This window comes from Cricetulus griseus (genome assembly GCF_003668045.3).
Source record: "Cricetulus griseus strain 17A/GY chromosome 1 unlocalized genomic scaffold, alternate assembly CriGri-PICRH-1.0 chr1_0, whole genome shotgun sequence".
Lineage (NCBI taxonomy): Eukaryota > Metazoa > Chordata > Mammalia > Rodentia > Cricetidae > Cricetulus > Cricetulus griseus.
In genome coordinates this window covers 29,586,523-29,599,247 of record NW_023276806.1, presented here as the reverse complement: position 1 = coordinate 29,599,247, position 12,725 = coordinate 29,586,523, and the positions used below count along the sequence as shown (strand labels likewise).

The following is a 12,725-nucleotide window of genomic DNA, read 5'->3' as shown; positions in this document are numbered from 1 at the left end:
AAACAATTAATGGAAAACTTGCCCAGTAGAAGCCTGTTTTGCAAGACAGAAACACACTGTTGTTTAACATTTTAATATTCACATTCAGGCAAAACTATATATGGCCAATGTAGTTTGCTAAAGCAAAAACACCAACTATAATTGAAACAGTCTAAAACTGTTAACAGGACCAAGGCAAAAACAATTAAGTTGACTTTTATAATTGAATTATCACCTGAAAACAAGTCAACCTATACTTTAATTCAGGTACAATGAAATAAAGAGTGAAAAGCAACTGGCTTTCTCATTATAGCCCCTTCTAAAGTAAAGATAGAGAAGTGCAGGCCTCTGCTGGCATGGGTCGGGGGAAGCGAATGCCCCAGTGATCCACACTGGCAGCGGTGCCCTGCTGAAGAGAACTATGAGCCTTCGGAACTTATTTTACAGCAAGACTCCCAGTTTCTCTAGACTATGTTCCCTGTGGGAAAGCCGAGTGCAACTTTCAGGACAGGCTGACAGTGGGTCCCAGTAGAGTAAGCAAAACAGGCTTTCTGGATTTTTCTCCAGTCCAAGTAAGTAGCAGTCAGTATCTTAGAAGAATCTAATTGAAAAATTCTGAGTGTTTTCTATTCGCTGATGCCTTCCACAGTTACAGTGCCTTGGTGATTTTAATTTCTGAAATGCCCAAATGTGTTGCTAGTATGGTTTAATTCCCAAAGTCAAATTCTAGACATAAGTTAGACTCTCTCACCCAATCTAAGTTCTATGTATCATATCATGTGTTTGCAAAGACTTTCAGTTCTCCAGAAATACGGCTAGAGTGTCCTGTAGGACAAGAAGAATATTAGATAGCCAGGGGACTTAAACTTGTGCAATTTGTTCATAAATTCATCATTCATCAAAACTTTGGAGATCTGGTGATGAAAATCCTCCCTCAGGCTAAGGCTTCTGGTTTTAACTCTGCAGTTTAACTGCACTAATTTATTTAGCCAATGTGTTCTAATTTGTCCATGAGAGGGCATGAGTTAGCTCCTCTATATTCCTTGCCCTTCTATGTCCCTTGAACAATAAAATTTAATAAAATAAAATCATTTCTAGACTTCCTTATGGATCACAAGTGGACCTCTGAGAGTTTCACCCCACCTTTCTTAGCTCGTGGATTTTGGTGTCACTGATGTTCTGTAAAATGAGACTAGCTACCGAGAGCTAGTTGACCCTTCGCAACCAGCTCTCTGAGGAAAATTCATCGTATTTGCTCATTTCCATGAGATATACCAATGGTACCCAAGGACAAGCTACAAACAGTATCCCTGGCACTGGAAAAAGAAACAGGTCCTGCCTATTTCAGTCCCTGGATCAATTCCTAACTCTTTTTTACAGACTCTGCCACCATGCCTAGCTGTTTTCTTTTGAGGGTCACCTCTGACTCAGGCACAAGCTTTTCACGTTTATCTTCTCTTTCATATTTACCATCTCATTGAGTATGTTTTATATTTTTGGAGAATTTCTCCCAAATTTACTTTGACTAAAATTCTAGTCTTCCTTCTGTATTCTCAACTTGCCTTTCTGGGACACTCTGTCTTAGATAATGAGCAAAATAGCTTTTAAAAAATCTTTGAATATATCTCAAATTTTTCTTTCTTTTCTTTTCCTTTCTTTCTTTTCTTTTTCTTTTTTTTTTTTTTTTGGTGTTGTTGTTCCTAAATTGTGTCCATAAAACCAGGAGTTTTTCATTTGTCTGTCCCCATGGGATTTAAGCTTTTATGTTTAGAGATTTTTTTTCATGTGCTCTGATCCTCCGCTGGCTGTTGATATTTTAAAAAGAGAATTGAGTTGATCATTGCTTTGTGTCTGCATGCATGTTACATGTTTGTGTGTAGGCATGTACATGCTATGGCACTTGTGTGGAGGTTTGTGGATAACCTGGAGTGCTGGTCCTCACGGTCCACCTTATTTGAGACAGGTTGCCTCTATTATCCCCCTCTGTGTTTGCAGACTAGCTGGGGATTCTGGGGATCCTGTGTCCACCTTGCATTTTACCACAGAAGACCCCGGCTTACAGATGCACCCTTGGTCCTAGGGATTCAAACTCAGGCCTTTATGCTTAGATGGCAAGTTTGTTGCCAGCTGAATCATCTTCCAAGGCCACACTGATTATTCTTGGGGGCTGGGACTTGGGGGCTTGAGACTTGGAGGGAGACAGGCTTTGGAAACAAGTGTCCCTGTGTCTTAGGGGAGGCCAGCCGACTGCCTCGCAAGTGCTGTGGCAAGGAAGGCTTTGCTCTGGAGCTTCCACCCCGGGAGGCCTTGGCTGTCCTCTACTGTTTTAGTCTATCTGTGAGGAAACAAGCCATCTGGATTTCTGCCTGCTGTCACTGCCAGACTTCTGAGAGTGCTCTGCAGTGAGGGCAATGGCGACAAATGGGAGCAAAGTGGAGGGTATAGGTCCAGTTGGCACAGTCTGAACTCGTTCCTCGACCTATTTTCAGCCTCATTTCTCACTGCTCTCTGCACTCTTCATGTATCTTTTGAGTGCAGCGCCTGTCTCGAGACAGGGAGACCCTTGTCACTCTCTAGCAGCATCTTTCCCTGTTCCTTTTGGACCACTGTTTGTCCTTTAGCCCTTCTCCCAGCATTCCACACTGCCTACAGCTCTGCCCACTCATGTCCATCCTATCACGGCTTTATTTCTTTTATGGCTTCCATTCTTCTATCACCCGAGTCTAAGTAGAAGAAATGCAGATGTGTGTGCTCAGCCCGTCACTCAGCTAGCTCTGAACTCTTCTGTCGCCTCTATGCTGTCAGATAGCAATGACACAATGCTAGCAGAGCCTAAGCATATTACCAGTATTTCTGCTGAATAATTTCTACCATTCTTTGAAGTGTGTCATCATCACAAAGCCTTACTTAAGCATTGATGGTGGCTCGTAAGGGTCAGCTGTGGAATCCAACAGGAAGCGTTTCTGGCTTAAGTTCTTCCGTTCTTTCACAGTGATCACAGGATAGCCCATCTGGCTAGTCCAGGAGTCCATAACTTCTTTCACTGGTTGATTACTTGCCTGTTGTTGGGGATAACAGAGATCCATTAGTTTATCCATAAGGGGAAATTAAATACTAGTGATAAAGTTGGACAAAGAAACGTTTAAAGGTATTGCCTTCCTTACCTCTTCCAGTGACTCCCAAAAGTCTGAAGTTTTTGCATTACGGAACTGGAATTTTTTCAAGTAATTCTGTAAGAGAAGAATGCTTTAGATCCTAACCTTGGCTTTCCTTGTACCTTCACAGCCTCCGCTGGACCTCCCTCAATGGCTCATCCTGTGTACATGCCACGACATGAGACGAGATACAAAACAGCATACAAGACACAGGTGTGGCTTCCTTGAGGTAAAGCATCATTTACAGACACGGGCATTTCAGTGCTATGTGATTTCATAGCATTAACCATTCCTTCCATTATTCAGCCATTTAAAAGGTGGACACGCCTTTAGTGCTTGAACTCTAAAAACAGCATTGGCCAAATTTGTTGTGCTAAGGAAATGAAGACGCACGTAGTCTTTTGAATAGTGATAAGGCTGGTTATGAGTGAGTGGGAGAAATTATTCACTACGGGGAGCAAGTCTTTACTCTTCAAATACTTTTAAAACATAAATCTTTTATATAGACGGCTGCCCTTTTGTCAGTTCTGTCTTTAATAGCGCTCTGCATGGGGAGATAGGAGATATTACCCCCCCACCCCCGCCAGAACATTCCCAGTCTTTTCCCAATCCCACAATTGGCCATTGCTGGGGAGGAGTCTTCTACAGATTTGCCCGTGTTTCTGCCCCCCACTCCCCGCACCCCAGGCTTTCCAGACCTGTGCTATTTAACATGTGGAAATCTTACCTAGAAATCAAACTTCAACAAGGGCTCCCAGCGCTTAACTTTGTACGTAACATTTAATCTCTATATTGCTCTAATGTTTCAGGAGGTCCTATACCTAGGTCTTACTATCTTCTGGATTCCTCTTTATTTCGGGCACTTAGAGATAAAATAAACTTAGAATCCCAGAACAACTCCAGCATGCTGTGGCCGGTTTGGAATACCTCCCCCATGTTAACTCTTTTGGTTAATTCACTTCTCAACACTACCACCAGAGGGCAGGCGAAGCAAGGCAGAAGTGTGTCTGCTTCTGGTCTTCATTCCAGACTTAATTCTGGTCTTCATTCTAGACACTTAATATAATAACAACTATAATTGTAGCTATGGGTTCATGTAGCCTTTTACAGAATAGTGCTCTCTGAAAATCATCTTGGAGGAGTTCATTTGTTCACTGGGTATTTTGTTATTGTTTCTTGTTTATTCTTGTGACAGGATTTCCCTGTGTAGTAGAGGCTGGCCTTGACCTTGTGTCTAGTCTGCTGTTAAGTGGTTGTTTGTTTATTTGTTTGTTTGTTTTGTATACTTACAGGATCTTGATCTGAGAAATAGGCAAGCCACCTTGGAACTGGATAGGACCTTAAATATTATTTAATACAATGCTCCTGTTTTTGAGGTAAAAGAAATGGTCCTGAACGAATGTCTGTGTCCTTGGAGGAAGAGGGATGTCTGAGACTCCTGGGCAAAAATCCGAATGCTGTATCAACGAATCAGGCTGTTTTGTTTTGTTCTAACTGCTGTTTATTGTTCCTCATGAACTAGAGGCTGAATTGAAATTTACAGAAACACTACTAAAAGGTACCACTTTTATTTTAAACACTAAAAGATACCACTTTTATTTTGTCTAGCTCAGTGCTTCCTAATACTCCATACTAAGAATGTCTCTTCTTCCCCTTATCGCATGACAACCCAGGCCTTAGCCCACTTGCTAGTCGGTCCTGGTGAACACAAAAGAAAAATGAACGGGGTGTGTTGTTAGTGTCCGAGGAAGGAAAAGGCCTTCCCAGCTCAGCCTTTCCCAGCTCAGTATTTCCAGGGATAATACTAACTACTTATAGTAAAACAAGGAAAGATGGATACATTTCTCATAGCAATATATCGTTACCAATGCCCCACCATCTACTGTACTTTTAAAATGCATAATTGCAGCCCAAGGGTCTTCAATGAAGGAAAGCATCATTTTGTGGTGTGACGTTGTTCTTGGTGGGATGAGCACCCAAAAAAGAGACAACTGGTCTACTCAGATTCTGCACTGGCCACCTTTCCTAATGGACAACCAGTCTGGGCAGAAAGCTAGAATTTATAAAAGAAAGTCTTTGAACTCCAGTTTCCCAGACCATGGGACTTTGAGGCAACAGCCACAGTGTGACAACAGCAGTTCAGGAGGGATTCTGGCGAGAGGTTCAATGTCCCCGGATAATCTGAGACACTGTGAGAGAGAACGTCATGGAAAACTTGGGTGGCACAGTCCCAGCATTATCTCCCCAAATTTTAGTGACTAAAAAATGCCTTGTCTGGACTGGAGAGATGGCTCAGCGGTTAAGAGCACTGCCTGCTCTTCCAAATGTCCTGAGTTCAATTCCCAGCAACTACATGGTGGCTCATGACCATCTGTAATGAGATTCGGTGCCCTCTTCTGGCCTGCAGGAGTACATGCAAGCTGAACACTGTACACATAATAAATATGCCTTGTCTACTGTACACACAAACATAGTTATCATTAACTCACACTATATAAATCCATTCCATAGCTCTATAATCTTATGAAACATATTGCCTATTATCTAGGTTAAATTTTTAGGGTCATCATGATTGAAGACTATTATAATTTGAGGAGTATTAGTCTCCGGGAGACTTTAAATACTAGTGACAACACATCAGAGTGAGTATTTCCTAAATGATTATCTCAGCAATTTATTTTTAAGGACATTTTTGATAGTTCTCTACAAAACTTGATCTGAAGGACCATTTCATTTATTAGCATATGTTCACAAGGGAGAATCTGTTAATATTGGTTTTTTTTCATATGATCTGCAAATCCTGAGGGCCAGTTAATTACTTTGACTGGTACATTTCTACTGTGTATTTTTTAAACATTTATTTATTTATTATATATAGTGTTCTGTCTACATGTATTGCTGCAGGCCAGAAAAGGGCACCAGATCTCATTACAGATGGTTGTGAGCCATCATGTTGTTGCTGGGAATTGAACTCAGGACCTTGGGAAGAGCAGCCAGTGCTCTTAACCTCTGAGCCATCTGTAAAGCCCCCAGGACCATTTAATTGAAAGTAGCAAGAATGTGTTATTCTAAGTGGCAATTTAAAATGAAAACTATGCAAATCGAATTGTAAGAGTCTTTGAAAGCAAGTATTCTTTTTTTTTCCTTTCTTTTAGAAAGAATTTTTTGTTGTTTATTTTGTGGGTCTCACTGGATAGCCCTGGCCTAGAACTCATTATGTAGATTAGGCTGGCCTTGAATTCAGAAATACACCTGCCTTTGCCTCTCAAATGCTGGGATTAAAAGTGGACCCCACCATGCCTGGCTTTTTTAATTTTCTAGTTCAACACTATATATTATAGATATTCACTAAACAAAAACCTAATGGATCACCTAATTGTGAAGAATTGTATAGGCATGCCTGAGGATATAGGAGACAAGGCCTTCATAAAGGTGGTCACAACAGAGATGTGGTAGGCACTGAGTTAGAAAGTTCAAGGGAAATTATACAAATCCATAGCTCAATATTTTATTAATGAGCAAAATATTCTTATGTGTACCCTAAATACTTCCTAAATTCTACTTTTCTCTTGCTTTAGTAGGCACATAGGCATTGTACTACTGCCCCCCAAAAGGGACCACTTCCTTTTAGATTATCATAGAGATGCACAAATGCCACCTACAAAGACAGAGCAACAGTGAGAGTTCTAGGGGTGATGGTGGCATTGTCCTGTAGTGGCATGGTCCTGGGAAATACATGACAAAGAACTGATAGTCAGTGTGAAAATTTCCTCTCTTGTGCTATATGGGCTGGAATCCACTAGAAACAGCCATATCAAGTTTCTGAGCTAGCACAACTGAAGGCTGGAGAGGAAAGGGAAGCAGTTGGGGTGTTATTCCACTTCTAGGTTGAAATGGGCCCAACCAGAAGATGGGGCAGTTATAAGGACACATTGTAGTGACTTCAATAAAGATCAGGAGACACCAACCCTGAGATAACTGGCATAGGGTCTTCTAGAAGAACAGAAATGGACTGGAATGTCCAGTGTAGTGACATACTAACCCAGGACTGTGTAGAACATCAGGAAATGATTTCTTGTTTATCTTCCCGAAGGGAGCAAGATCTCCTTATTCGCCGAATTCATGAGAATATGATTATCCATATTCATCATTTTCCAAATCAGTAATTGGAAAAAGGCTTTATACTTTGTTTATGGGAAGACTAGTAGAGAGAGATTTAAATGTCTATGTCATGCTTCTATGAAGTAAATTATGTCCCCCCCCCCCCCCGAATTCATACTTGATGGCCTCAGAAGGACCATCTGAAGGGCATTATGGTTGGTAGGAGGTAATGAGGATGTGACCTCATGGTAAGATTTGTGCTCCTACAAAAGATAACAGGACTGCATGTTCTCTGTACCATGTGAGGACATAAGGGGCTGTCTACAGAACAAAAAGACCCTCTCCAACAACTGAAATGGCAGCACTGTGACCCTGGACTTCATTACCTCCAATGTTGTGGGAAAATACTTTTCTGCTGTTTAAACTCCCCGGTCTATGCTATCTTTTCATGGCAGCCCCACCCATATACCACACATGTAAAGAGTATCTAGTATCACCAAGTAGTCCACTTGAATTTCTCCATGACATTCCTGGTAAATGATCATTAACTTGATATATGGGCACCCATTATCTCTTACGTATCTGTCCATGTACAGGGAAAGTAAGAAAGCAATTATCTGTAATGAAACACATTTTTAAGCTGCATATCAGTATCCTTTACTTTTGCTAGCACTAAGAAATCGTACCTGACACCCTTTTTGAAATTTCTCTGGTGTGATCCAGTCTTCAAGCATTCTCAGAATGGAAGCTCCCTAGGATGAGAAAAAGAGGTCAATTAAATTAATGAAACCGTCCAAGGATCAGTGATCAGTTGCATCACTGCAACATTTTATGATTGTATTTGAGTGTTTCTTGAAGGTCATTCTGATGAGTTACATCTGTATAGTACTATGATTTAGGGCAAACAAACAAAAACCCCAACACTTGGCACCCTTCGGTGTGTGTGCTTCCAAATAACCAAGTGGTAAAGAGAAATTGCTCAAATTGCCTTCATATCAGTGACTCAAGGACGAAATGGTTATTGCATTTCCCCAAGTTAGCCAGCAGGTGGCGCTTTGTTAATGAAAGAAAGAAAATGGTCCCCACAGCACATTCTTAGATGAAGCAATAATTTCAAGGTAAAATTATGGCAAATTATTAAGTATGCCTCCACATAGGAGACAATAATATATTTAAAAGAAGGATGTAGAGAGTGAAAATAGCTTATTAAGTAGTTTAGTGTGGATAGATATAAAATGTAGGCACAAAACCTTTCTCATCAAAAGTAGCTAGCTTCATTTGGTTTTATAGATGTCAAGAATTTGAGGAACACCCCGATTTCCAGCCTCTCCCATGTGGGTTAGTAGTAAGGCCCACCACTTCTAAGATTTTTAAACCAGTTTTCAACTAATGTACACAAAAAACATTACCTTCCCACTTAACTTAGTAGTTATTACTATATTTTCCAAGCATTTTAAATTACATTTGGACATCGTAAGAGTAAGGCTTAGAAACATATCTATTTCTGACAATATTTTAAGCCTCTGGAGGACCCGGGGCTTAAAGAATTGAGTCTTCCTTTGTGAGTTACTGCGACAGATAATCAATCATTTCAAAGAAGCCGGAAAAGATGTCATGGGAACGAGAGGAAAGCTGAAAATTATGGCATCAGCACCAAATAATTATTTTTCACTTCAGCTGATTTTGATAAACATTCATTTTAATAATTACAAATAAAAACAACTAAGTCAGGATTCATCCCAGACAACAGTAGCTTTTGAGTAAGGGAATAGAATGGCTGCTCCATGGGGAACTGAGGTAGGATGTTACTAAAATAAAGATTTAAATTATACTACTACAAGTATGAAACGTGTGCGGAGGAGATATTGTAGGAGACACTGTGAGAGAGAACGTCATGGAAAACTTGGGTGGCACGGTCCCAGCTTTATCTCCTCAAATTTTAGTGACTAAAAAATGCCTTGTCTGGGCTGGAGAGATGGCTCAGCGGTTAAGAGCACTGCCTGCTCTTCCAAATGTCCTGAGTTCAATTCCCAGCAACTACATGGTGGCTCATGACCATCTGTAATGAGATTTGGTGCCCTCTTTTGGCCTACAGGCATACATGCAAGCTGAAAACTGTACACATAATAAATAAATTTAAAAAATGCCTTGTCTACTGTACACAAACATAGTTATCGTTAACTGACACTACACACACACACACACACACACACACACACACACACACACACACACACACACACACTTGGTAAAGGTTTTCCCCCAAGTACGCTGCATTTGAATATTTGTTCTGGACATTAAAGTGCTCTCCTACTAAAAGTGCCCATGTAGATGGATTTCCTCATGGGCCACACAGCAGAAAAGTAAGATGTATGTAAGATGTATTGTCTTTCAGAAAAATCGAGTAAGAGCCGGTGGGATGGTTTCGTGGGATAAGGGTTCTTGCTGCCAAGCCTGACAACCTGAGTTCGGTCCTCCTGACCCATACAGTGAAAGTGGAGAAGCTTGCCCTGGTCTCCCTACACATTTGCATATGTGCTCCCCCAGCATAAAATTTAAAAATTAAAGAAAAAAATAAATTGGATGTTCAAGGTATAATTGCTTAATTATCAGAATGAAAGTTGCTTTAACGGAAAGTGGGGGGGGGATGACGGAAATTAGTTCCAAAATCCTGTGGCATTGATTCCTTCGCCTGCAAAATATGAACTATTTAATATCCAGCCCTGACTGTGTTCTCTCCTCTTCCCAGAGCTCATAGCAGAATCTAACTGTCACTTAAATACAATCCTTTGGACAATTTGTACTAAAAATCATTTAATAAAAAGACATTCAGAAACAACGCCGCGCACCCCCTACCTTGCTGTATGATATACCATCAAACACCGAAGTTATTTCAGCAGGCGTTGACACTGTGACAACCACTGGGTGTGAAGACACCAAGGAGTCATCTTCTTGCACAGGTAACACGTCTTCGAGCAGCACCTGACTGCGCTGGAATGACAGAAAGCACGTCAGACCATCGCGTGTCATCAAAATGGTGGGGAAAGAAATGGAAATGACTCCAATTATGGAACGTGGACTCTAGTTCTTCAAATGAAGCCCATTACAGCAACTGTCGAGCACTGACTTTGGTCTTCTAGCTGTAACTCTCTTGACTTCTGTAGGACAGATCCATCAGTATCTCTGTATTCTGCCACTGTGCTGCACTTTAAACTGGACCAAACTTTTCAAGCTTCCCTGTCTGTGTCATGGGAATGATGTCACCTCACAGGGTTGTCAAGAAAAATCTACTGAGGCAGAGAATCAATTGGCCAAACTTGTTGCTTTCTGTTACTTGTCATTGAAATGTGGACAATTCCTAATCAATCAAAGAAAACACTAACTCATTCTTTAGTCCCAGTGATCAGATATGATTCGGTCTTGGGTTTTCTCAGCCAAGTAAAGTGGCTATGATCTCAAAGCATGATCAACCTTCCAGGTTGAGAGCACATCCTTTCCAATCTCTTGAAACATAAGTTAAACAAGTTCCCTGACTCACTAGCAGTGAGAGCAGCTCCTCTTTGGACTTGTGCTTGGGATTCAAGTGCAGCCCTTGACATAGTACCTGGAACTCAGGGAAACCCAACAAACTGGCTGCCTTTGTTATTTTAATTAATATATTATTTTAATTAATATGGAGTAAGAATCTGAAAACTAACCCCGTTAAACTAGTCCTAATTTTAAAACAATCAAAAGTTTTATTTCTTCGACTAACATAAAATATTTCTGAAAGGGGAGCTTCTTAAATTAACATGTTTGCTAGTGCCATAGTTGCCTTTCTATCAGACAAGGTACTGTGGTTGAGCGATGGCTGCAATCAAGATAGTTTAATACAGGTTGGTTGGTTGGTTGGTTGGTTGGTTGGTTGGTTGGTTGGTTGGTTGGTTTGCATATCTAAGAGGTTTGGGTGAGAAGAAACAACTATGTTCTTGGCTTCAAGCAATGTGAGTGTAGTCTGGCTTTTATAAACACTGGAAGGTGTTATCGTCTTCAACTTCAAAGTTTTCACCGATGAAGTAAGTTACAGTGGTGGTCATGTTATGGGACTTCCTAATTTTTTTATCTGTCCCTTCCGACACAAGACCTTAAACTGGGAACTCAGAACTAAAAACATGTTTTTAACAAATGGTTTGATCGTCTGCTCTTAGCTAAATGTCAAATGAATAGATGGGAAGAAGGGAGGTGCAAATTACAGCTGTATTATGGGATTATATTCCAGAGATCTCAAGAAGAGAATAATAAATTCTCCTAGAACACACTAATTTTTCTTTTCCCTGGTCCTGAGGATTGAACCTAGGGCCTTCCTTGCACATGCTGACAAAGTACTCTGTCGAGTTACATCACAGCCCTTGGTTTCTCATGCCAGGGCCTTACTAAGAAGTATCTCAGGCTATCTTGGAGGTCTTACCCTGCTGCCTTAATCTCCCTAGTGCTGGGATCACATGCATTTGGAACAAAACTGAGCTTAACCAGGGTGTTTTTGAAACACCAAAATTGGAATATTAACTAACACTCAAATGTTATAATTTCATATAAGAGTTTGATATAAAAGGGACACCAGGGTATGTTAGTAGACAAAATAAGGAGCAAAATAATTTGCTATTTGTACAATTTATTTTTAATAAATTGTAAAGTCACCAGTTTTTACTGTAGATGATAACAGACAAGTCGAGATTTTTATTTATTGATTTTTGCCTTCATTCCCAGCCTTTGTCACAACTGGGAAAAGGCTGCTGGTAGATGATGGGCAGGAATTAGCTAAATGACTGACAGTGCTTAGGACAGCCCATGAAACAAAGCATTGCCCCAAATGTTAAAAGTTCCAGGGTGAAAAAACCCTGATGCAGATTAAATGTTGAAAGAGGCAACTTTGCAGAGTAGCTTCCTCACCTTTCAGAGAAGGTTAAGAAAAGTGTAAGCATTTACTTTAAAAGGCACATTTCCCAAGGGCCATGATGGTGTATGCCTTTAATCCAAGCCGAAGCAGACAGGGTCTCTAAATTCAAGGCCAGCCTGGTCTACAGGGCTTGTTACAAGACTATCAAGGCAACATACAGAGACCATGTCTCAGAAAGAGAGAAAGGGGGAGGGGCAAGAAAATTTCCAGACCAGAAGTGCCTCAAATAATTCCCTAACCTTCTTTGAAAAATAGCAAAGCTGATTTGTGACAATTGTTTCTTTAAAAATTAAGTCTATATCAGAGCTGTGACTACATGCATAAGATCAAGCTAACCAAAATCCCAGCATGGATGGGGCAGGGGTTATGCTGCCCCCCACCCAGCTGAGCAGCCATTGGCAATTGATGGCTACGAGGAGAGGAAGAGCAAGTTTTCTTCAGGAAATGTGGCCACAAAAAGCTACCCAAGCTCCAGTAGCTCATTCTGTACCCACATGTTGTTTTGTTTAATTTAGTTTACTTTCATTTTGTTTTGCTTTGTTTTTTAAAGGACA

The 12,725-nt window shown here is 40.7% G+C and overlaps 1 protein-coding gene across 1 annotated transcript in view; it reads right to left on the bottom strand.

The window, feature by feature from the left end:
• Enpep (glutamyl aminopeptidase) overlaps window positions 1-12,725 on the bottom strand; it is a 72,590-nt gene that overhangs the window by 31,490 nt on the left and 28,375 nt on the right. The window contains exons 8-11 of the mRNA XM_027395690.2: window positions 10,092-10,226; window positions 7,922-7,987; window positions 3,144-3,209; window positions 2,887-3,038 (exon numbers count right to left, since the gene is read on the bottom strand). Coding sequence (XP_027251491.1) covers window positions 2,887-3,038; window positions 3,144-3,209; window positions 7,922-7,987; window positions 10,092-10,226 — 419 coding nt within the window. The remainder of the gene's footprint in view (window positions 1-2,886; window positions 3,039-3,143; window positions 3,210-7,921; window positions 7,988-10,091; window positions 10,227-12,725) is intronic.